At 33.8% G+C, this 27436-nt stretch overlaps 1 protein-coding gene across 2 annotated transcripts; it reads left to right on the forward strand.

The window, feature by feature from the left end:
• The first annotated feature begins 842 nt into the window (after window positions 1–842).
• On the forward strand, window positions 843–8197 carry LOC132266474 (ubiquitin domain-containing protein DSK2b-like). 2 transcript variants are annotated; one of them, XM_059767347.1, is made up of 8 exons: window positions 843–1346; window positions 3238–4011; window positions 5150–5358; window positions 5438–5551; window positions 6427–6485; window positions 6589–6617; window positions 7451–7534; window positions 7613–8197. In XM_059767347.1, the coding sequence occupies exons 1-8, from the start codon at window positions 1106–1108 to the stop codon at window positions 7759–7761; spliced, it is 1659 nt and encodes a 552-aa protein (XP_059623330.1). In that variant the 5' UTR covers window positions 843–1105; the 3' UTR covers window positions 7762–8197. The 2 variants fall into 2 exon arrangements, with proteins under 2 accessions (XP_059623330.1, XP_059623331.1); XM_059767348.1 differs by having other exon boundaries at window positions 846–1346; window positions 5159–5358.
• The last annotated feature ends 19239 nt before the right edge of the window (window positions 8198–27436 follow it).

Genomic DNA, 27436 nt, shown 5'->3' on the forward strand with positions numbered 1-27436 from the left:
TATCTTTAAGACAAAAAAATAATAATAATAAAATAAAATAAAATACTTGTTTTAGTTTTTAAGGGTATATTAGGGCTATATGCCTATTTGGAGTTTTGATTAAAAAAAAAATAATGTCAAAAATTGATAGTCAACAAATGTTAGAGTGCAATTTGTACATATTTTTAAATGTTAGGAATTTATGTACACATATTAAATACTGGTGTTTTTTTTTTTTTTTTTTTTTTTTTTCACAGTTTAACCTAAAATAAATAAAGGAACAATATAGCTACTAGCCTACTACTGCAAAATAAACTCCAGTGTTGCATATTCTCAACCTTCCAAAATGAAATGAGTGTGTGAGTTGTTTGTCCAGAAAAAACGAAAATGTTTTAAGTTGTATTTTTCATTAAAAAATAAAAATAAAAGTAACAAAATTGTTAAAAGAAAGATGAAAAGAATATATATATTGTAAAAAAGAACCCAATCGATTTAAAAAAATAAAAAAAGGTATACTCTGAAATTATTTCCTCTATTTCTTAAAATAAAAAATAGATGAATTAGTGGCCGTGATAAATACGGAGTAATAAAATACAGAGAGACAAGCGGACCCCACAGAAATAAAATTGGTGGGTAACAAAAAATGAAAAAAATCATTACTAAAAAGTAGGACCAATAAAACTACAAAGTCATGCGTAACAACAAACGCACAGACCAATAGCGCAATTTTAACCTGCTTCGAGTCCATGATAGAACCACATTTCATCAAATAAAAAAGGTCTAAACCGTATAAGTATAATACCTTCCCCATTTCGGTGGACTACGTCACCTCCGATTTACCGTTTGTTTATCACTCTATATTAGTATATATTTACATATCTGTGTGTGACTGTGTGTATATGTGTATCTATATATAATAAATATATAATTTTTCCTCCAAGTAGTTTGTGTTTGAGAATTACTGCATAGAAGCCCTCTCTGTCTTCTCTCTCCATCATTGTCCGAACGAACCAAAATCAGCAATCGACTTCTCAATTTCTAGGGCTAAACTCTCAATTCCTTTGGTCGATCGATCGATCGATCGAACGCAGCTATTACCGTTTTGGGGAGTAGGACGACGACGAGTATGGGCGGTGATGGTGCTACGACGGTCGACGCTAGCGAATCGAACTCCACCGGCGGTGGAGGGGTCACCATCCATATCCGATGTTCCAATGGCTCCAAGTTCTCTGTGCAGGTCAGCCTCGACTCCGCTGTCGGATCGTTCAAGTCCGTGCTCGCTCAGAACTGCGACATCCCCGCCGATCAGCAGCGGTTGATTTACAAGGGCCGGATCTTGAAGGACGATCAAACCCTAGAAAGCTACGGTATTTTGATTGATTCTTACTATATATATTTGGTTTATAAGCATTTGGTGTCGAATTGGTTTTTGTTTGAATCAGATGAGTTTTTATACTTGGGGGTTGATCACGGTTTTATGTGTTGTGAATGTATTGTTGGTTGATTTGTGCATTTTTTGTTTTACTGAGGAATTGTTATATATATATATATATATAACATATATATTTGTATTTGTTGATGCCGGGTTAATTGTGATTTTGTTGTTTTATGGAATGCAGTGAAAGGCTTGAATTTGATTGAGGGATTAGAATGCATTCATTTCCATGTGCACATAATTTTTGGGATAATATTTACTTGTGGTTCGAAGAATTTGATGACTTTTTGTAGCATTTATCTTTTGCAAAATCAACTTGTTGATTGGATACCCCTTGTAAATTCAAGGTGAATGGTGATTTGGAGTTGTATTGACATAACCCTCTAGATTAGAGTTTTATTCTAGTATCTTATAAGGAGAAAGAGGAATGCTGGAGTCAACCACTTACTCTTATTTCAAACAATTTGATGTCTTGCTATCATGATAATAGTGGTAAAAAGTAGCTAATTTAATGGTGCGCATGATAAAGACAAGCCTCACTAAGTTAAGTGAATACATGTGTAAATAGATACTTATTTGTGTCTCAATAGGGAGGCCAAATATTGCAAGAGCAAAAATAGTTGATAGGATTTCATGCTTCATTGTGGTTTCAATTTTGTTAGGAAGTCATTGGGATTGCTAAAATGTTTGATAAATAGTGAAGTAGTTTTTTGTTTAGAAAAAGGAAAGAATAAAACTGTACTATTTATTCTATTTATTCAAAAAACAAGGGCCTGAGCAAGAACCACGTATATGCATGGTATGAAAACAAATAAGAAGTACATCTATTAGAAACTAAGAGGACTTAGGATTGCCACAAAAGAGCTACTGCTATCGAATTCCTTAGAAAATCTGGAAAAAAAATGAGTTAACAGAGTGAAGTCTTACCACCAGCAGGTCCACAAAAGAGTGAGCATTTTTTTAGGCTTACAAAAGCTATGGTATTCATCCAGCCAAGCAATAGACAAGCATTAGACAAACATTAGGGGTGTTAATTAATCTGCTTCTTTTGTGCTTATTTACTCCATCCCTCTGCTTCAGGAGCAAATCAAAATCTAAATTAATCCACACTTACCTACTCTGGGTTGAAAATTTATTCATTCCTCAATCCCTTGCCATGCTACATTATGAAAACAAGTTATTCATTTACTTTGCTGCCTTCTTACACTTTGTTTAGACGACACCCTCCACCACTACCTAATGGGTGCAACAATTTTTTTTTTTTTTGGGAAAAATTGAAACCATCCCTTTACCAAGGGAGATTCATATCCACAAAATTAGCTTAATTCTCATGGTATGTTTTAAATAAAAATATATTGTATGTCAATTTTATATCTTCCTAAATTACAACGTATTCTTAACCTCTTGTGATCTTTGTTAAGTGAAGCTTGAAAAAAAGTTACGGTGTTGTTTCTTATCAACCCTGTTTACCATGAGAAAGAGCTACATCAACTTGAATTCATGATGGTTGTTTTGGTCTTATACAAGAAGAACTCATTCCATTCTGAGTTTGTAGTTCTGATGATCCTTCTGTACTGCCCTTTAGCGCTCTTAAAATCTCTTTTTTAGCATCTCAATTGGCAACTTCTCACTTCTGTTTCAATAGGCAGCTTGATTGTTCATATGCATGTACAGATGTAATTGTTTCTGCATTTGGTCAAATACATGGATGGATATTGGAATAGAAACTGGTTTCAATTAAATGGCATAATTGCGAACTGTCAAAGTGTAGTACACTTAAATCTGATCTATCTTTGTTCCTTTTCTGTATATGGCGAAAACAGGTTTGGAGGCAGATCACACTGTCCACATGGTTCGTGGTTTTACAACAGCTGCATCAGCCAACAGTACCGGTGCAACCAATACTGGAGCTCCAAATACTACTCCAGCTGTAGCAAGGGGCGTTGGTTCTGATGAAAGTGGTGCATTTGGAGGATCTGGTCTTGGAGCCTCACTATTTCCTGGACTTGGTTTGAATGGGTTAGGCGGCAGTGGTGGTGGTCTTTTTGGAGCTGGACTTCCAGACTTTGAACAAATGCAGCAACAGCTGACTCAAAATCCCAACATGATGAGAGATATCATGAACATGCCTCTAGTTCAGAACCTAATGAATAACCCTGACATTATGCGCAACATGATTATGAACAATCCTCAAATGCGTGAAATTATTGACCGGAATCCGGAGCTTGCCCACATTCTCAATGACCCTAGCACCCTCCGACAGACAATGGAAGCTGCAAGAAACCCTGAACTTATGCGTGAGATGATGCGCAATACTGACAGAGCAATGAGCAATATTGAATCCACTCCTGAGGGATTTAACATGCTCAGGCGCATGTATGAAAATGTTCAAGAGCCGTTTCTGAATGCAACGACAGCTGCTGGGGATACTAGAAATGAGTTAAGTTCAAACCCATTTGCAGCTCTTTTGGGAAGCCAAGGTGGGGGGCAGGGCAGAGATCAGTCGACTAACCCTACAACTACTGATTCTGAGTCAACTAATAATTCTCCTGCTCCGAATACTAATCCACTCCCCAACCCTTGGGCCTCTGGTGGTGGTATGATTTTCGTTCTCTTTGCTTGTTTTCTTGAGGATGTTGCTTTTGTAGCAGCGATTCCCTCATTATCCTTCTTCCTCTTTGCTCTCTGATCTTTTCCATCTCTTTGTTATTCTGATGTGTTGTTTCTTTCCCGATGCAACCTAGAAGTGTTTTTTAAATAAGTAATCTAGAAGCTAGTTATCAAAAAAAAAAAAAAAAAAAAAAAAAAAAAGTAATCTAGAAGTTAAACACTTATATTGTGGGAAGATCAAAAGAGATATTTTCTTAGATAATTTTAAATTTTTTATCTGAAATTTCAGTGCCTTAGCTACAAAAGTCAACAGTGAATCTCTAATATCCTTTTTGTTTTGTTGAATTTATCTTGTAGAAATATCTCTATGGTAAAGTTCGTCTCATATACAGTAATGGCTTGTGTATGACAGTTGCTTAAGAACCAGATCAGATCAGGCAATCTGACTGCATGGACTGTCAAGGAGTTTTTTCGGTCTGGGTGACTCCCTAAAAAAACTGTTTTAAGTCAAAGTTGTTCTCTTTAGGCTGGTCCATTTAGACCTGTGGTTGGATTTTGGAACCATGTTGTTGGATCGCTAAAATCGTCTGGATATTGAACTAAAAGGCACGAGGGCTTTGTCCTCTCTCTACTTGCCGAAATCTCCATCTCTCTCTCTCCTCTATTTCATTTGATATTGTGATCTCTTAGTTAAGTCCTTGTTTTTATCCCCTGATGATGTTTGTTTCTTTTAAGAGTTTTTTCCAAAGGTTGAAGCATCTTTGCCCTCTGATCTGTTTCCTGTTCCTCTTATGCCTCGTCCTCTTACGCATGTGTATTTTACATTTATTTATTTATTTGAGTTAGTGATTTTCTATGAACTCTCTCAACTCAGTGGTATATTTTGAGATAATGTCACACAAAACAAAACTTTGTCTTATCCTACCTTATTCTTTGAATAGATTGATGCTATACATCTGTGTTAGAACTATCTCTTGTTGTGTTTACTTTAAGTTAGTTAATTCTCAGTGTAACTGAAGATTTCTTTGGATCACAAATTTGTTGTCACTGTTTGTTATTTTAAGGGTGGCTTCTTAAAGGCAATTACGCAAATTTTACTAAGTTGTTAACCTAATGTGAATTTAGCACCTGCAGGTGCCCAAGCAAACACCACTACAAGGTCAAATCCTGCTGGGGATGCTAGGCCACCGGCAATTGCTGGCTTAGGTGGACTTGGTCTACCAGACATGTTAGGTGGCATGCAGGATACCACTTCACTGAATCAGGTCATGCAAAATCCAGCTATGTCACAGATGATGCAAAGTTTCCTCTCCAACCCTCAGTACATGAACCAGGTATTTACTCCACTATTGTATACAATAATATTCATGTTTTCTTGTGAATTTTATTATACTAACATATTCTGGTTGTCAGATTCTTGGTTTTAATCCCCAGCTGCGTGGCATGCTAGATGCCAATCCCCAACTTAGAGAGATGATGCAAAATCCAGAATTTATTCGTCAGTTAACTTCCCCCGAGACAATGCGGGTAATTGCTCAAGGAGTATACTACTCTCTCTCTCTCGTAAATATATTTGTGAAAAAATTAATAACTATAAAATGACCATTCTCTGAAATTAGACATTTTTACTCATTTTGCTGAAAACTGTCAACCAAATGTGTTTGTAAACTGTCTTTCCCCCCAGAACAGAAAGCTATTCTCGAAGATGAATCACAGGCTTCTAATAATTTTTTTGGCACAAAATGTCTCTGACTTGAATTAGCGTCCTCGTGATTGCAATCCGAGTTTCTGCCATCGCACCAAACAATGGACCTCAAGTCTTAACATGACTTATAACAATAAAGACTTAAATGGTTTTACATAGGTTCCTAGGGCAAATCAATGCGTTGAACAGATTAGTGATATTTATGTTCTTGAATATGGAAAATGTCCAAGTGCTAAAAAGGGAGAGAATATTCTTCACAATCTGAATTTATCATGCCCTTTAATATCATTGGCTAGTAGATCTCTAGAACAATGAAAAAAATCAAATTACAACAAAAGACATGGGAAAAATAAGATGAATCTGCTTCCATGATTGCATTGCATGTAAACAGGCAAGAAATTTCATTTTTACTGGCCTGTGCATTATAGCAAGGAACTGTTCAATAATGCAGAAAAATACATAATATTTTACAAATTAGACACATACTGCCTGCCCGCCTGCACACACACACTTGAGTTTTGTGTTGTGGGTTTGGGATAATCTTTTAGTTTGTTTTAGAACAAATAACATAACAAGCAATGGCCTTCGTATGCAAGTGCATTTGCTAGTCATCTTATTGTATTATTATTATTTTGGTTATTGTCCACTTCCCCTCATGTTTCCATTTCTCTCTTTCGTTGTTTATTTTCTATTGCAGCAACTCATGACTTTACAGCAAGCCATGTTCTCTCAGATTGGTCGGCAACAGTCAACCCAGTATGTTGGAACATTCCTTTTTTTTTTATTTTTATTTTTTATATCAGTTATCATCCCCAGTTCCTATTCTTAGTTTGATGTAATAATTGATGTATTTTTGCAGGGAACCAGGTCAAACTACTGGGGCAGCAGGTATTATTTTACGTCCAGAACTCCAATTTCTGTTTACAGGAATATTTGTTCTACCATCATGCTTAGTGCTTCTTGAGTAATACAGTTTCTTCTGTAGCCTCGTTGAAGCTACCTCAATGGACTGGGTTCATGAAGTTGTTTGTTGTTTTAATTAAACTTCATAGCCTTTTCTTATCCAACCATTCCATCTCTGATTTCTAAATCACGAGAATAGATGATTTTTATTATATTACTATGAAGGGAACTTGTTTGCATTGATTTTTTACAGGGATCTTCCTATGCACTCTACTACCTTTTTTTTCCCCCTCATTCCTTCGATGGATAAGTTTGAGATTTATTTACCAAAGAGGGGTTCTGCAAAAAATGGAATAATTTGTATGAAAAGGGCACTCCTCTTACTAGTACACAAAACTTATTCTACCAATTGGCAGGAGAATGAAGGGCCTGATTATGACAATTTCGTGTGGTAAATCTTCAATAGATTGAAAGTGGATATTGCAAGGGCATCCTTAGATCAATGATGGGGACTTGCATACGTAGAATCTCTCGTGATGTAAATCACCTCCATACCATTGTTTGTTTTTTTTTCCCCCCTAGTTGAAATTCACACACCCACTTTACTTGAATGGGACTTGAACCTTCGACCTTTCACTTTAGAAGGTGAGGAAGTACTCTACTAGGTAGCCTTTGGTACCTCCACACGAGAAAATAAAGTAAAATAAATAATGATAAAATGGGAAGTGAGAAGACAGCATGAACATTTCTCTTTTTGTCTATTTGTCATTATGTAATTTCATCTCACTGTGGGTTTGTGGTGGTTCTTGGAATATCAGGTAACAATATGGGGTTGGAGATGTTAATGAACATGTTTGGTGGACTTGGGGCTGGGAGCCTGACTGTTCCCAACAGATCTAATGGTTACTATTCTCACTCTTTCTCCTCCAACACAACCTATTTATGCTTTCCCTATTAACTCATTTCCCCCGTTTATGTAGTGCCACCGGAAGAACTGTATGCAACTCAGCTCTCGCAGCTGCAAGAAATGGGTTTTTTTGACACCCAAGAGAATATTCGGGCACTGACTGCTACTGCAGGGAATGTTCATGCTGCAGTGGAGCGGCTTCTGGGGAACCCGGGTCAGTAGATTATGCTCACTGTTGGCATTCTGTTTGATATGACCATATGGTCAGTAGGGATGGATGAGATTGGTCAGTTGGATCCTGAGACACCAAAATCTTATTTTGGGTATGAAAAAGTACAAATTATGATAAGAGCTGTGAACTCAATATGGGGTGTTACTATTGGACTACAATCTCTCTTCTTCTTCCTCCGCACCGAAAAAAAAAAAACCCCGGACCACACTCACCCAGCCACCTGCCCCAACGCAGAAACTAAAAAAATAAAAAAAACGAAGGGGGAGATTACCGGATTTGAAGCCTTGTAAGTACGCTATTAAGATCTGTTTCATAATTGTGGTCGTTACATTTTTTTTTTGTTCTTTTTACCTAAATCTTGGTATTTGTTCTTGATGACAGTTTCCTGTTACCTAGATTTTAATACACTTTATTCTTTACTTGCAATCTGCTCTTTAACTTTTAAACTGCTTGTCAGCAGTTGAAAGTTGAAACTGATACAATTTGTGAGAGTTTTTCTTTGTTTCATTTTTTTTTTTTTGGTGGGGTGTCTTTCTGGTGCAACTTCCTAAAAACAATGGTAACTTTATCGGGATACCCTTCTTTTTTGTTCCCCTAGTTGACGCTCACCACCAACACCCCCCTAAGGAATTGTTTGCATCCAAGAAGAGCCCGAATATTGGGATAGGCTTTGTAGAATTACTTTGTTAAAAAACTTAGAAGTAATTCAATCCTTTAAAATCAAAATATTATTTTACTCAGCATTTAGTTATATTTAGTTATGAATTATCTAAGTTATTATACTGCCATTTGAAAATACTGTGATTTTGTTAATGAACAATCTTGAGGTTGTGCAGAAATTTCTGAAAGGGCTTTGAGAAGTCCCTTAAATGCCTACTACATTGGTTTGTTAATTAAAAGGCAAAGGTTTCATACTAGTATGTCATATGCTGGCCCAAGGCCTAGAAGTCCTTTGGATGGACCCGAGCACAATGAAAAAATTAAATTACTGGATCCCGAAAATCCGAAATTGTCACTTTAAACATGTTTAGAAACTAATTTTTAAATTCGGTATAAACGGGCGGGTGCTTTGCGATTCGATCCAAAAGCCGAAGCCTATTAGGTAGGTTAACATTTTTTTTCATCCGAATTCGCAATGCTTTCGTTGTGGTCGGACCATGCTTGGCGTGGCATTGAATCCTGGCTCGAATCCAACTGTAACGAATCGGGTGTTTTGCGATTTGATACAAAAGTTTAAGCTATTAGGAGGGATTAGCACTCATTTATACCCATTACATTTTCTATCCGGATCCATAGAAAAAGACTTTTTGAAGCAAAAACACTCTAAAATTGAGCGTTTCATTGATCAACACCATGAAATTGAATTAAAATTTTTTTTTTCTTCCAATTATTCCAACTACAAGACTCTAATTCTATGCGCCAAACACAGCCTTCGTGTTTTTAGATTCCAAATTAACAAACTAGCAAACTTGAATTTTTTTACCATGACATCAAAAAATGGCTCCTAGTTAATACTTAATAGCCTAATCCTATAATATATATTTATACATAATAAAAACATTTTAGTAAGAGTATTTTTTAACTGTGATATATGCTCGGGGTGGAGGGAAGTGTTTAACCTTCAAAAATAGAACTGGGACCAACAATCAGGGTCATTTTGCCATCACCATCCATAAGTCATCTAGAAATATTATATCCATCATCAATCAAAATTTAAGAATTATATAAAGGAACATTGAGAGGTTTAAAATTTATGTCGAAAAAAGGATTCAAAAGCAGGATTTAATACCATGTAAAAAAAACCATTTCCCTTTAGTTGGTTATCATGAAAAAATGGTAAAAAATCAAAAATCAAAAGAAAAAATTTAAATTTTACAAGTAAATTTTTTTCCTTAATATATATATATTTTTCAAAAAAGTTAATTTAAATTAAAATTTTACATGTAATTTTTTTTATGATACTTATTATTATTATTTTTTTCAAAAAAACTAATATGATGGAGAGGAATTTATTCTTTTATTTATTTAATATTCTTCCTTCATTCCAAACCAAATGATAACTTAAAGTTGTGTCAAATGCACAAGCCACATTTGAGCTTCTAGAATAATTATAGGATGTTGAGAGAGTTGGGTAATTAAAATTGAAGTTTTAGAGTTTTGTAAATATCTAGTGTATTTATGTATAGACTTTTAGAGGATTTTAGAGTATGTAATGCATCTAATTGTTCATTGGGTGGAGGATTTTATATATAACTAAAGTTTTATTTGTAACTTTAAGTTCTACATATGGGTGAGATAAGTCTCTAATGAGTCACAAGTTTGTTTAAAGAATTTTTAATATAATACAATCATAAATTTATATATTTTAAAACATTCTACTAAAATTTATTAGGTGGACCGGATTTTATTAGGATAGTGTTGTGGGTCTCTATAATGTACGAACTTGTACATTTGGTATGTTAGTACAACGCAACGATTATATGTTAGGGTTTAATTTTTCAAATACGAGTACGATTACTCCGCCTTCTCTATCGATTTTAAATTCAATTAATCTTCGCTGTAAATTTAATCGTATTTAATCACCTACGTAATCTTTGACTATATATTTAACGTATATAATCTATAGAATATTATAAATTAAAACGGTTCAAACTTTTTGTCCACTATAAATAACGGCATCCAATACAATCCCAACCCGCCTCATTCACTCGTTGTTTTGCACAAATAGTTGTCCAAACTCCCTCTATCACTCATTCGACAATAATGACTGATAAATCTCGGGAACAAAATAACCGCGGAACTCCGCCACCCACCACTGGTGAAGGCTCCACGCCTCCTCTTACAGAAGAAACCAACCTTATTCCGTCCTCTGGACAACAAGAGGCGGATTCAAATAGCACTCCCACTGACGCTCCCATATCATTAACCATTTCTTCTGCTAAGCAGGAGAGCAATGACACTAGTCCAGTTGTCCCGTCCCATCATGGTGGTGGTGAGGGGTCATCTACGAGAGTGGGAGAGAACAGACTGACTGCTCCTCCTCCAAAAAAGAGACTCGGAGGTGTATGGAGTTCGGGTAGTACTTCTAAGAAGAGGGCTTCCGGTGAAAAACCCTATAAATGCTATTTGTGTCCGAAACAATTTGACGTTGATAAAGCCCTCTGGGGTCACATGAGGGCACACCGCGAAGACCGTTGGTGGCGAGGGACTTATCCTCCACTGGTCTTCACTGCAGAGGAGATTGACCGGGATATGGCCAGGGTAATACAACAGTTAAGGAGCCAAGGCATTGTTGCTGCTTTGCCGGAGCAGAATCCGAGGCCGCTAATTGACTTAAATCTACCGGTGGCCATGGAAGAAGACCTAAATCAACCGGCAGCCATGGAAGAAGACATAAATCAACCGGCGGCCATGGAAGAAGATCCGGAAGAACAAATTCCGGCACAAGGCACTCCACATTCTTCCCCTGGGAAGAATGATGCCAACGGTTTTGATTTGAACAAGCCTCCTTCGGACAGTGAGGAGGACTGAATGTGATGGATATATATGGATGCCGTGGATGGAGTAGTTTTCACCGTATATAATAATATGATTCCATCTACTGTATTCATACACTCCACATTAGTCCGTTAAATTTGATAAATGTTGGTATTTTTTTTTTGTATTTCTTTTTTGTTGAAGAAAAATTAGAAACCCCAACCAGTTCTAGATTTTGTGTTTTATGGTGTCTACATATCTGAAGTCTTTTTGATGCATACAATTATATCTAAATCTAGTTAAATTATATCCATGTTTTGTTTCTACAGATGCTCTGATTTTTTTTTTATACGGTAGGTTTAATTTTTTTTTGGGTAAGTAGTTGTTTGTACAAGGGATTATGTAATGTTTTGAAATAGTATCAAAATAATAATAATAATAATAAAAATAATTAATAAAAAAGTGGACTTTGGGAGATTCTTTCATCTAGAAATAGAGTCAAAGTTAACACTTTTCAAATTCATAGACTTTGACCAAAATATGATGCGGAGATGAAAAATATTATTCATTTGCCTATACTACCCTTAGTATCTTTCGGTACTACTTTTGTGCATTCTTGTGAATAAGATGTATTACTTTTGTGCACAAATGTATCATTTTTTGTACAAAGCATTTTGATTACTTAGTTTGCACAAAAATAATACATGTGTAGGGATGACAAATTCCCCATCCCCGCCGGGTCTCCGCCCCGTCCCGCCCTATTTATAGCGCGGATGGGGACCCTTTTATATAAACGGGGATGAGGATGGAGATAAATTTTGAAATCTCGCCGGGGGCGGGGGCGGGGCAAGGCACGGCCCCGCCCCGCCCCGATTAAGTATTAAATTACTAATATACCCTTACATTTAATAATTTATTACTAAATTAGATTTATTATATATATGGAAATAAGAAAAATTATGTTTTTTTTTAAAAAAATAATATATGTTAATCGGGCCGGGGATGGGGCAGGGATGGGGATAAGAGGTCCGAGGTGGGGGTGGGTATGGGGGTGGTGGTGAAATTTTAAACGGGGATGGGGGCGAGGATGGGGATTGAAAAATTCAGCGGGAATGGGGAAGGGGAATGAGATCCCCGCCTTGCCCCGCCCCATTGTCATCCCTATACAAAAGTAGTGTGAAAGATACTAAGGGTAGTTTGGACAAATGAGTGTTTTTCCATGTTCACATCAGATTTTGGTTAAAGTCCATGAATTTGAAAGTGTTGATTTTAACTCAATCTCTAGGTAATAAATCCTCTCAAAATTCATTTTTTTGGGAAAATCCATTTTTTTATAATTTCCCCCAAAAAAATTATTAACCAAGGTACATGTTCTCATATTTATGTAGGTGGGATAGGTTTATTTTCTTCTGGGATGTAAATGTGTGTGTTTGTAAGATAATGCGTACCATTATGGTTCGCAATATTGATCATGGTCGCAGTGTAATGGATTCAAATAAAGTCAGTATAAACTGACCGATACGAATTGTATGTCAGACTTAAAAAGGGATTGCGTATCGAATAATACGGTGAACCATGATATCCATTACTTGCGTTGTTCTGTATTAACTTTTTATTATTGAAAAAAAAAAAATATATATATATATATCTCTCCAACTATTTCCTTAATTTCTAGGTTGAAGTCTTGGTTGTATAAAAATTAAGAATGCCGTAAGAATAATTTTCTCTCATATATTTTATAAAACTTAAAATGATCAGAGCTAGAAACTGATTTTTCTGATCAATATAGACTATATTGTGGGGTTTTCATACCAATAAATTATGTATTTAGTTCTATTTATTTAATTTTATACAGCATTTTCCTTTACATATATAATAGTTTTTAAAATGACACTCATTTAACTATACTCGTTATGATTTTAATTTTTTTCCTGTTATGTTACAAAATCGTGGATGGGATTACTTGAGGCCAACTGGGGATGTGTGCAATAAGAAAAGTTTATTTAAAGAATTATCGTGCACAAAATATATAAATATATTCTTTTATCCGTATTGATTAGGTGGACCACATATAGTGTGTTGTAATGGTAAGTGGACCTTGCAATTACAAATGGACTCATTAAATTTCAGATGTGGGTATGTTGGCTAGTGATATACCTCTGAAGGAACTTTTTTTTTGTAATTGGTATGTTAATATTTAATTATTTTATATAATTCGCATGTTAATATTTAATTATTTCATATAATTGGTATGTTAGGTATTATGTGCTCTTTTATTCAATTGTATGATTGGTATACTAGAATTTAATTGTTTCATATAATTGGTATTCTTTTTTACTCATATAATTGGTATGCTAGGTTTAGGGATGGTAATGAGGCGGGGATCTCATTCCTCATCCCCATTTCGGTAATTTTTTTCATCCCCATCTTCGTTTAAAATTTCATTTCAATCCCCGCCCCCGCCCCTGTCCCCGTCCCCGTCCTCCATTCCCCATCGCGCCCCGCAATCCCCATCCCCGTTTAATATACACTATAATTTTTTAAGCAAATAATTTTTCTTATTTATATATATACTTAATATAATTTAGTAATATATCATAATATATAAGGGTGTTTTAGTAAATGTATACCCTAAACGGGGTCGGGCAGGGCGGGTTTACTCTATCCCCGTCTCCGTCCCCGCCCCCGCCCCCGCCGAGTTTTAAAAAATTACCCCGGCCCCATCCCCATCCCCATCCCCATCCCCGTTTACATAAAAGGGTCCCCAAACCGGCCCTAAACGGGGCGAGGCGGGGACCCACCGGGGATTGGGAATTAATCATCTTTAGGTAGGTTTCATTGTTATTTTTGGCGTCTACAATAAGATATGAATATACGTAAACTTTGGGATATTAAAAATTAAAACTATTCAAAACTTTTTCCTTCCCTTCCCTATAAATAATTCCATACAATACATCCAAACTCATCTCTCCCTCATTCACTATGTTTATTAACTTTTGAGTGGACAAACAATCATCCAAATTCGTCTCTCGCTCGTTATTTTACTTTTCTTTTTGATGGACAAACAACATGACGGATAATTCTCTAGAACAAAGTGGCCTCCAAATTCCTCGTTGCATTGAGGAAAGCTCGAGGCCTCCCGTTACAATTGAAGAAACCCACCCTATTTTGTCTTTGGACAACAAGAGGCGGAGATAGGAGAGGAATGTTGGTGGTGGGGGTCATTTGCACGAGGGAAAGAGAAAAATATCGACTCCTCCTCCGTAAAAAGAGGCTTGGCAATGCAGGTGCCGAGAGTTGAGGTACTTCCAAGAAAGACCCTATAAATGCATTTTGTGTTGGAAACAATTTGACATAAAGGCCTCTGTGGTCACATGAGGGCACACCCCGACCACAGTTTACGAGGGGTAGTCCTCACCTGGTCTTTTAGTCTGGAGGAGGTTGACCGAGATATGGCCAATGTAATATGACACTTATGTTTTGCATGCTCTGACCTCTCTGGAATTGAACAATATATATACAGATTGTAGTTATACGTAACACAGAAAACCATCCCAAGTTGATTCTTGCTTTATATTTAGGCTCTATGCATATAGCTCATATAATTTTCTATAGGTTCTGAAAACCCAATTTTTATTATAGGGCCAAATAAAGACCTTCCGTCAATTTACCGTTAATGGAATGAAAAAAAATACTAAAATGTCCTTCCATAAAAATAAAAATAATAATAATAATAATTCAGTTAATCTAAAATTACTATTATATCCTTTATTTTTGAGATTTATATACAAAAGGGAAGGGTGTTTTGGGAATCAATAAAGGGTAATTTTGATGTTTATTAAATTTAATTAGTCATGTGCCAGATACATGCTTTTTTAACGGTAACAGCCGAAAAACCATTCTTTACACATTTTTAAATTATTGAGGGAGTTATATACCAAAGTAAAAGAGGGGTATTATTTGCTCAAAAAACAAATCTTAGGGGTGTTTTAGATACTTAGCCCTTATATTTATAACTATATAATTGTGTATATATTAGGCAGTCAATGGGGGTTATATGTAAATTTGTAAATGAACTGGGACCAACAATCAATGTTATTTTTTTAACTAAAAAAAAAACAATCAATGTTATTTTGCCATCTCCATCCTTAAGTCCTATAAAATTTACTTATATCCATCATCAATCAAAATTTAAGAATTATAAAAACATTTCAGGAAAAAAAAAAAAAAAAGAATTATAAAAAGGAATATTGAGAAGTTAAAATTTTATGTTGAAAAAAGGATTCAAAAGCAAGATTATATACCATGTAAATAAAATCAGTCCCTTTATTGGGGTATTATAAAAATATAGTAAAATTAAAAATAGGAAAAGAAAAAAAAAATTAAATTTTACAAGTAAATTATTTTTCCTTCTTTGTTTGTTTCGACGTAAAATATTTTCTTTTTTCGGTTAAAATATTCTTTTATTTTTACATTTTCAGTGTTTGACAAAGGTCTATGTCGAGGTTGAGGTCGACTCCATCGGGCGGGACATGTAAAATAACTTACCGAAAATTAATGGACAACTAAACACTAGAAAATAAAAAATAAAAAATTCTAAAAAATATTTTACATCCAAACAAACATAGCCTTATGAAAAAAAAAAAAAAAAAAAAATGACACATAGCCTTATAATACTACATATTTTTTTCAAACAAGTTCTAGTTGTCAATTCAAATTTAAATTTTAAATGTAAATTTTTCATGATACATAATATTTTTACTTTCAAAAAAGTCTAATTTGTAATTTTTATTTAGTGAAAGAATAAAATATGATGGAAAGGAATTTATTTGCTTTTATTTATTTATTATTATTCTTTCATTCAAAACCAGATGATAACTGTCACACAAGTGACATGCATTTGAGAGTTAAGAACATTGTATGACTATGTTTATCTCACTTCTAGAATAATTATGAAATGTTGAGAGAGTTCGGCAATTAACATTCAAGTTTTAGACACGGTAAATATCTAGTATATTTATGAGAGAGTTTTTAGAGTGTGGGTAGGTAATGACTCTCATCCTTCATTGGGTGGAGGATGCTTATATATAACTGAAGTTTCATTTGTAACATTAAGTGTGGGCGAGATAATCTCTATAATAAGTCACTGGTTAAAGAATTTTTAATGCAATGCATTCACAAAACAATATATATATGATAGATTGTATGTTGGTCTATTACTAGTACATTTGGTATGTTAAAGTGTAATTCTTTCGTAGGTTAGGGTTTAATTGCTATTTTCCTGCAGTTACATAATCTTTGACTGTATATTTAATGCAGTTACATAATCTTTGACTGTATATTTAATCGACATAAGCTGTCGAATATTATAAATTAAAACGGTTAAAAACTTTTCTCTGCTATAAATTATTGCATGCAACACATCCAAACTTGCCTCTATCACTCATTCCACCCTTTATAATTTTCCGACACATTGTACAATAGAATATTCCCATCGTGGATTCAACTAGGGTTCTCACTCGTGACTAACCCTACAAGACAGGAGAGGAGTGCCACTAGTCAATTGTCTCATCCCATCATGGTGGTGGTGTGAGTTCATCTACGGGAGAGGAGAGAAGATATTGACTCCTCTTCCAAAAACAGAGACTGAGCCCAAAATTTTATTAGTAATAATTTATAGTTATAACTGATAATTTTGTATAGAAAATCTTCCCCCCTCCCTTGGTTTGCCAAAGAAATACTTGTGCCCGCTCCAAAGTCTTTACTTCTACTTTTAAAATGTCAAATCTAATAAAAAGAAAGTATTGTATTTATACAATATATTTGTACTCTATTTATTTGTATATACTATATATACAAGTGTACATATACATATATATATATATATTTTTATTATTTGAAGAGAGAAGAGAAAGAATGCTAAACAGTTGGTAACCTCATTTATCTATTTATTTTTCTCATTCCAGTTCTAGATATCTTCTTAAAATTTTACATTAAAAATGCACCCAAACTAAAATAATTACAATTATTTTAGTTTATTTTATTTTTAAATTTTAATTTTACATTACTATTTCAGCCCTAAAATGGAAATTCGTGGCTGCGCCCCTGAATTCGAGTGTAGGAGTTCGGGTTGAACGCTGATAAAGGCCTCTGTGGTCACTGAAAGTGATGGATGGATGTAGTTTTCAGTGTATATAATATTATATTTTATATCTGTAATTTTTTTTTTTGTTCAAGAAAAATTAGAAACCCCAACCAGATTTTCTGTTTTATGGTGAAGCATTGCTTTTGGTTTGATACAAACACAACTATTATATCTAAATATATCTAAGTTAAACAAATCCTTGTTTTGTTTCTACATATATATGTTCTCATATTTATGTAAGTGGGAAAGGTTTATTTTCTTCCTGGACGTAAATGTGCCATATATGCACATTTATGAACTGATTATTTCGTATAATAATAATACATATGGACTCGCTGGAGTTGTAAAAAAAAAACTATATAATATTGTATAAATCAAGTAGTCAAGGGGGTTACACGTAAAAATTGTAAATGGACCGACTACATATATCAATGAACACAATAGTTTTTAAAATGACACTCATTTAACTATATTCATTATGATTTTTTTTTTTCTTCTTTTATGTTACATAATCATGGATTTACATGAGGCCAAGTGGGGATGTCTTCTTGCATTGAATTCTTTTTAATTGAATATTAAACATCTAAAACTTTGTTAACATTTTAATAATGTCTCAAATTTTTTTGGTAATTTTACCTTATTATTGTTCAAGGGCCCCTCCGTTTATTATTTTCTGACTTGTCCCTGGGCATAAATGTACATATACATACAGTTATATATCCATGTGCAAGGCGATTATTGCATACTTGTTTAAATTTAAATTTTACATGCAATTTTTTTCATGATACTTGATATATTTAAATTTAATTGTTGGACGGACTGATTCTGCTACGCCAATGAGTTATCTTCGCAAACAAACTTTGTAAAAACTCGCTAGAAGTAAAAATAATGTGTTAACGTGTCCTCACTAACATAACTTTTCTATGTTGTCAACCGAATCAACATTAAACGCATATTGATTGCACATGTTGCTCTGCTTCCGTACTGAAAACTCACAATTAATAAAAAATTATAACTCGATCCGACACATTTTAATATCAAAATTAATTAATTACAAAATAATATCTCACACCTATTAGGTTTTTAGGTTTTTACTTTCTTTTTATATCTTTATAATACTATAAGCACTGAAGTGGATTACATGTAAAATTTTAAATGAACCGATTACACATGTAGATGAATATAATAGTTTAAAAAATGACACTCATTTAGCTATACTGGTAATAATTTTTTTTTTGTCCCTTTTATGTCTCGTAATCATGGATGGGATTACATGATGTGTGCAATAGGAAGAGTTAATTTAAAAAAGGGCGGATTGCAAAAAATTACCTCTGAGTTTTACCTATTTGCAAAAAAAGTTCTTATGAATATTTTTAGTAATTAATCCCTCTTACCTATCATGAGAGGGTCATTTTAACTAATTTCTTTTAAAGTGATTGTGTGATAAAATTTTAGGACAAAATTACCCTTAAAATCAAAACAAAACATTAATATTACTAAAGTACCCACCACTCACTTTATTTTTATTTTTTTAACTGCATAAAATACTAAAACGAGGACTCTTATTATGAAATAAGGCCTTTGATTTTTTCTTTCGAAATGTTCTTGCGTTTGGAATATATATAGTAATATGGTATTTATTTATCAAATGTCAATTTAAATTGATTTTGGTAAAAAAAAAAAAAAAAACTAAACTTGTACCATGATTTTTATAAAATAAGATAAAGAAAGAGATATATATACGAGAGATCCAAAAATATCAATACCATGATTTTTTATAAAATTTAAAAGTAAAAATTTATAAGATTCTAAAAAATTATGGATATAGTATACCCAAAAAAAATCCAATGGCGTCCACCATAATATCAAAACAAAACCCCCTCCCCCACTCCCCAAAACATATTTCATACTTGTTTTTTTTTTATTTTTTTATAGTCAAAAGATATTTCATTTAAATAACAAATATTTGTTTGGACTATCTTTAATTATTTATTTATCCTGTAGAAAAAGCATCTATTTGACAAGTTTTGTTCTTCATCTTTGTCTGGAGTAGTTTGGGCAACTTAAACTAACACCTCGAGATTTATTCCCCCCACCCCCCCCCCCCCCCCCCCAACACACACACACACACACACACACGTATTTATACGAAAAAAGTCACTTCCACCTAATTATGAGATGATTTTGCCACACACACGTATTTATACGAAAAAGGCCACTTCCACCTAATTATGAGATGATTTTGCCACATAGTTTGATAAATTTCTACTTTTAAATTTTATAAAAAATCATGGTACTGATATTTCTGGATCAAGTTTTTTTTTTTTTTTTCACCAGAATCAATTTAAGTTTGATAAATAACTACCATATTACTATATATATTCCAAATGCAAGAACATTTTGAAAGAAAAAATTAAAGGCCTCGTTTCAAAATCAGAGAGCTCGTTTTAGTGCTTTATATATGCAGTTATAAAAAATAAAAAATAATAAAAAAAAAGAAAAAAAAAAAAGTGAGTGGTGGGTACTTTAGTAATACTAATGTACTGTTTTGATTTTAAAGGTAATTTTATCACACAATCACTCAAATAGATGTTTCATGTTAAGGGTAATTTTATCCGAAAATTTTCCTCGCACAATCACTCTAACAGAGGTTAGTTAAAATGATTGCTAAAGATATTCATAAAGAGTTTTTTACAAACGGGTGAAAGTCGAGGGGATTTTTGCAATTCGCCCTTTAAAAAATTATTCCCTCCATCTCATATTAAAAGTCTACCTAGGAACAGTTTTTGAGGTGAATTTTTAATATGAGACAGAGGTAATATTTATTTATTTTTATTTTTATTTTTTTAACCGACTTTGAAGAACTATTAATATAGTAATACGTGCACAAAATATATAAATATATCTTTTTATCCAAATTGAATAGGTGGACCTTGAGTGTTGTAAAAATAAGTGGGCCTTTCAATCACAAATGACTCATTAAGATGTCCGTATGTTACCAGATTATATCCCTCGCAATGAATATTTTTATAAGTGGTAGGTGAGCCTTTCAGTCATCAATATATTTTGTATAATTTGTATGTTAGGGTTTAGTTATATAATTGGTATGCTAATATTTAATTGTTTCGTATAATTGGTATGCTAGAATTTAATTATTTCGTATAAAGGTTTAGTTATATAATTGGTATGTTGGTGTTATTTGTTGTTTTACTCATATGATTGGTATGCTAGGGTTTATTTATTATTCCCCGGGTCTACAATAAGATATGAATGTAAATCATACCTAGATCATTAAATTGAATGGACTAAAGGCCTTGTAGTCTAATGGTATTTTTTCATCTTCCAAAGTAGAATGTTGAGTGTTCGAGTCCCTATGAGTGGGTATGTGAGTGTGTTTCATGTCAATGAAAAAAATAAAAAATAATAATAATAATAATTGAATGGATGTAAACTGTGGGATATTAAAAATCAAAGCGATTCAAACTCGTCTCGTAGACTCATTATAAGTAATCCCTCCTTATAAATAATCCCATACATGCAAACTCATCTCGCAGACTCATTATGTTTCCCTTTTTCTTCTCGGTGGGCAAACAATCATCCGAACTCGTCTCTGTCCCTCACTCATTAAAAGTTGACAAACAATCGATCATCCAAATTCGCTCACTAAACTCAGTGTTTTACTTTTCTTTTTGATGGAGAAATAACATAATAGATAAATCTCTAGAATAAAGTAGCGTGGAATTCCTCATTGCACTGAGGAAGGCTTGAGGCCCCCATAATTTTTTATTTTTATTTTTTTTAACCCTTGCAAACAAAAACCCCCAAAAACAAACATTACACACTATCCTTGGCCACTAAATGAAGAATATCAGCAGGAATAAAACTAAGAGCAGTATCCGTACAGATGTGAGAATGAGATAGCTTTGCGAGGGCGTTTGCTATCTCATTGCCATTTCTATGGACATCATTAAGATGAGATAGAGAGAATCGCTGAAACGTCACCTGAATATTAAATCAAATTGGATGAATATCAGTTGGCCCAGGAACATCTCCATTGACAGCGTTGACCACCACCAAAGAATCACATTCAAACCAAACATGAAGATATGAAAATGACAGAGCCCAAAGAACCGTTTTTCGAAGACTTATAGCTTCAGCAATAGTTGCACTGGCAGCGGGGAAAGGAGAAAAAATCACCGCCTGCAAAATATGGCCCATAAAATTACGAAAAACAGCACCACCACCCTCTATCTGGGATGAAGAGAGAAAAGACACGTCAACGTTACATTTAACCATACCATCTCTCGGAGGCAGCCATCGAGAAGGGGACGAAAAGGAGTCTGAAGAGCCCAAAACAGATGATCCAGAACATAAAGTAGAGGAAATGGAAAATGAGGCATTTTTATACTCCCAGAACTGAGAACACGCTAAAACAACATCCTAATTGGAGTCCCACCACGCACCTTCAAACACATACTTATTCCGAGCCTTCCAAATACCCAAGCAATAGCAGGCCGCCAATCCCAAGATATCCATTTCCCCTTCCTTAAACTTCCATTGATCAATAAAAGCCAACCACCAGTCGGCAAAGGAGGAAGGTGTGTCATATACTAAATCAAGTCGGAGCGGTGATATTTTCCAAATATGAATGGATTAAGGGCAAAAAAAAATTCAAATGCTTAATGGATTTCACATCCATACCACACCGAGGACACACCACATAAGTCTACATACCATGGTCATGTAGAAGTGCATGGACTGGAACAGCTCGTCTACAGCACTTCCACAAGAAATGTTGAATTTTAGGCGGAACTTTACATTTCCAAATAGAATGCCAAAACATCTTATTAAATGAAGGTAAAAGGAAACCTCTGTAGATCGACCATTACCATATCGCAAACGTCAATAAGCAAATCGATAGGCCGACCTAACTGAAAAAGCACCACTTGGCTCTAAATCCCAAACCAACTTGTCTTCCTTGGAGAAGAGGCTGAAACAATACCGGAGTATAGCGACCACAGTGGAAGACGGGAAAAGAGAATACAACATAGGCTTATTCCATCCAATACCGGGTCTAGTAAGTCAACAACCGTATTGGGACTACCTAAATGATAATTAGGACGTAAAAGTTTACCAGGGATCAGCGATCCTTCCAAATATGGATAGACTGTTCATTCCCCATAATCCATCTAGATCTATCGGCAATAAGATTTTGAGTGGACCAAATACTGCGCTACGCCCAAGAAGGATTGGATCCTAATTGCACTTTCAGAAAGGAAGAATGACGAAAATATTTTGTTTTAAAAAGTTAAAAAGCCAATCCCTGCTGATTAACAAAAAAATGCCATCCTTGCTTAGCCAATAAGGGCCCCCAGAAGATCATTAATCATTTCTAGAGAAGTGGAATATTGGTGATGGGGGTCATTTGCAGGAGGGGGAGAGTAAAAGATCGACTCATCTTAGACAATGCAACTGCCGAGAGTTCAGGTACTTCTAAGAAGAGGGATTCCCTTGAAAAACCTTATATTTGGAAACAATTTGACACAGATAAAAGCCTTTATGGTCACATGAGGGCACACCCTGACCGCAGTTGACGAGGGGCTTATCCTCCGTTGGTCTTTAGCCCAAAGGAGGTTGACCGAGATATGACCAATACAATATGACGGTTTGTTGCTACTTTGCAGGAGTAGAATATGAGGCAGCTAATTGACTCAAATGAACCGGCCATGGTAGAAGACTCGGATGAATAAACTCCGGCACAAAACATGCACTGTATATTTTTATCCTGAGTGGAAGGATTATATATATATATTAATTGTTTTTCTTGAATAGGATGCAATGTATTTAATATGAATATATTTCCGTCAAAAAAATATAACAAAATTTGCTCCGAAATTATTTTGTAATAAAATAGTAGATTATTTAACTATAGACTGAATTTTGTAGTAAAAACAAGAAAATTCACTATGGAGAAAAATTCCTTAGGAAATAACAGGAAAATTTCCTTCGAAATCAAAATTTCATAGTAAATATCAGTCTAAAGGTGAAAATTGAAATTTCACAGCAAGTGTTTACTATCAATAATGTCCGTAGTAAATACTCTCTTCTAAAGGCTATAGAATCATATTACGTAGTAAATATTCCATAGCTAAAAACCTGTCTTTGAGTTTTGACTTAAATAAGAAACCATCTAGCAACTCTGAAGATGAATATAGTGGATGTACATGTACTGCACTCACACACTCACTATTATTTATTTATTTAAAGTTATTCACACACCCAATATTATATTTGTCCAACGTTCTTTTTGGTTCAAGAAAAAGCCAGTTCTAAAATTTCGGTTTTATTTGATATACAGATGTGGCTTTTGGTTTAACACATACAATTAAACACTATCTGATTATATCTAAATCTAAGTTAAACATTGTTAGATCCATGTTTTGTTTCTACCGATATTCTCATAATTAATTGAAGGGGGATAGGTTTATTATATATTTATATGTACATGAATCTGGCGTAAATGTGTAAGTGTGTGATATATTTATATTTACATGTATGAACTGATTTTTAGTATAAATAATACAAATTCGTTATCTACACCGTTCTATATCTAATCTTTTATTCTTCTTCTTTTTCCGTAAATAAATTCCCCAGGGAAAAGAAAATGAAAATATAGGACTATATATATTGACTGAAAAAGAAATTCATTACTAAAAAACTGTTCTAACTTTTTATTTTTCAGATAAAGAAAAATAGAAAAACAGTACATCCATTCCATTTCATTTCAAGGTTTTAAGTCTTCTTGTCACGTTCCGAATTTTCACAACCCGGATAAGTCAATGCGACTTGAAAGTTGACCCGATAACGGATCCAGAATGCGGAAGCGAAAACAAGAACAAATACAAAAACAAGAGGTGAAAATAGACCAAATATGTCCCACGGGCAAAATGGTCATTTCACGTGTAAACAAAGTCTCGAAAGATGTACGTCATCCCTAAGACACAAACATGGCTTCTCATGAAGCCACGGAACTTAAAAGAAAACAAAAATGCGAAAACGAAGTTTTAAAAACGGACAAATTTAGTCCTAGGGGCAAAACGTAATTTTTAAAAAGTTATGGGTGCTACCGAGCACACCATTAGATAGGCAACGAAAAATTAACTAAAATAAACTCAAGAATCACTTGATTCGGATAAATTGAATGCCGTAAGATTAATTTCCTCTAATATATATTTTTTTATTGTTCGGCGGCATGGAATTAAAGTTTTGAAATTGAAATTGGTGAAATTAAAAAAATAAGAATAATTCAATTTTGCTAGTTACTTTTCTCCAATTTTATCAATTTCGATTCGAAAACTCTAATCCTATGTAACTAAAAAAAAATCTTTATACCTTATTTTATTTATTTATTTTATCAATATAGTGAGATTTTCATACCAATAAATTTTATTTATTTATTTCTATCCAAGTAAGTAAAATGCAGTACTGAGATACATTTTCATATAGCTTTACATATATATAGGTGCTTATTTATTTATTTTTATTATTGACTCACACATGTAAAAGAAAATTACATTTGGAACCTCGTCTATTTAATAATACAATTATATAAAATATATGTGGAGACTCATCCCTTACTTAAAACATACAACAATATACTCCAAAATTGTTGAATACGTATGCAATTTTAGAGCTACACGAGGAAATTAATAGATTACCGTTAGGCTTAGTGTGTTTGGATGTAAAATATTTTTTATTTTTTAGTGTTTGGTTGTCGTAAAATATTTATCAAAAAAAAAAATTAAAACCTAACAACAATGATTTATTCATCAATTTTTAACAAGTTATTTTACATATTCCGCTCGATAGACTCGACTTCAATATCAACTTAGACCTTTGTCAAATACTAAAAAATAAAAAAATATTTTACCTAAAAAAAAAAAATCTTTTCTAAAAAAATATATTTTACGTCGAAACAAAACAGAGCCGTAGGATTAATTTCTTGTAATCATTTATCCAAGTTTTTTTTTATTATTATTTTAAATTAACCCTTGCAATTATACACTTGTTAGAACTAAAATACTCGAACCAAAGTCATAATCAAATTGAGTTAAGATTGTCATGAAGTGTACCTTACACATGTTGAGCATTGATGTCGTGTACTAATCACATTAGCACATTACTGGTACTAAAATGGTCCTAACATAGGTAAATTATATTAAAATATTTTAAATTGATATTGTTATCTTTTCAACAATCATACTTGCGGTTGACAACTTAGATCAATTCATATGCATGTTAGCGTAATTATTCACCACGGACCTAACACTGGACGTAAACACACGTATATAATCACATACCACAATTATACTTTGATCAAATCCGAGAGACCAAAGAAAACAACGTAAGCTTGATAAGATTTTTTTTTTTTTTTTTAATTTAAAAAAAATTATGTTAGAAAAAAGGATTCAAATGTAGGATTTAATACAATGTAAATAAAAACAGTTCCCCTATATGGTAAAATCAAAAATGAGAAAAATAAAAAAAAAAAATTCAAATTTTACATATAAGTTTTTTTTTTTTTCAAAAAATAGTTCTAATTGTTAATTTTTACTTAGTGAAAGAATAAATATGATGGAAATGTAGTTTTCATTCCAAACAAAATCATAAGGTGAAGTTGTGTAACATGCGTGGACAATTTTGTATGATATTGGGTGAACAATATTTTATTGAGGTCGTGTTTTGTAACTGTGAGCGGACCTTTCAATTACAAATCATCCGCATACCAATGCTAGGGTTTAATTGTTATTAATTTTTTTTTTTTTTTCCCTTTACATAAGATGTGAATGTATGTTATACCAATCTCGAGTCATATAATTGGTACTGGTATGTTAAGATTTAATTGTTTTATTAATGTATGTCATACCCAAACCCAAGTCATATAACTGTTGTTACTCTGTATCTCATTTTAGTTTTGAGTAACGTATTAGAGTTTAATTGTTATTTTTTGTTGTGTTATACCAACTCAGGGTCATATGTTAGGGTTTAATTATTATTTTTTGTTTGCATATACAACAATTACGTATGAATGTACGTCATACCAATCCCGAATGATATAATTGGCATGTTAGGGTTTAATTGTTATTTTTTCTCTTGAACGATAAGGTATACGTTATGAATATATACGTTATACCATGGACCATCTAAATTCAAACACATCTTTGCTGTGAATTTAATCGTATTTAATCACATACATCATCTTTGTCGGTAAATTAAAGAGATGTTTTGGAATATTAGAAATTAAAACGGTTCAAAATTTTTCCCTCCATTATAAATAATTCTATGCAATATATCCAAACTCGCTAACCTCAGTTAAACTTGCCTCAGGTTACTTACTCACCCATAGCATTTCATTAACTTTTGCTCACAAATAGTCATCCAAACTCATCTCTCTCACCCTCTCACTGTTTCACTTTTCCTTTTCGTGCACAATCAATCATGAGAGATAAATCTGAAGAACAAGGTAACCACGAAACTCCCTCTGCCCATCACATTGAAGAAGGCTCGAGGCCTCCCATTACGGTGGGAGAAACCCATCCTATTCCGTCCTCTGGACAACAAGAGGCGGATTTAAACACACCCCGCAGCTCTAGACGATTGTTAATCATTTCTTCTGCAAGACAGGAGAGAAATATTGATGGTGAGGGTTCATCTATCCGAGGGGGAGAGAAAACATTGATTCCTCCAAAAAAGAGATTTGGGGATGCTGGTGCCAGGAGTTCAGGTACTTCAAAAAAGAGGGCTTCCCTTGTAGGGCCCTTTGAATGCGTTTTGTGTCAAAAAAAATTCGACACTGAAAAAGGTCTCGGTGGTCACATGCAGTCTCACCCTGAGCGAACTTGGCGTGAGGCTTATCCTCTACCGAAATTTAGTTCGGACGAGGTTGACAAAGATACGGCAAATGTTATACAAAACAAATTTAACACAAAAAAAGGTTTAGGTGGTACTCACATGCAGTCACACCCTAAGCGCACTTCGCACGG

Source organism: Cornus florida, unplaced genomic scaffold (genome assembly GCF_030987335.1).
Source record: "Cornus florida cultivar Cherokee Brave unplaced genomic scaffold, ASM3098733v1 CherokeeBrave_3.0.0_Hap2_Chr07, whole genome shotgun sequence".
In the NCBI taxonomy this organism is placed as follows: Eukaryota; Viridiplantae; Streptophyta; class Magnoliopsida; order Cornales; family Cornaceae; genus Cornus; species Cornus florida.

Coding starts and splice junctions, on each gene's coding strand:
- LOC132266474 (XM_059767347.1), top strand. CDS start 1,106: ATGGGCGGTGATGGTGCTACGACGGTCGACGCTAGCGAATCGAACTCC. Junction 5,359..5,437: donor ACCCTCAGTACATGAACCAG/GTATTTACTCCA, acceptor TCTGGTTGTCAG/ATTCTTGGTTTTAATCCCCA. Junction 6,486..6,588: donor GGTCGGCAACAGTCAACCCA/GTATGTTGGAAC, acceptor GTATTTTTGCAG/GGAACCAGGTCAAACTACTG.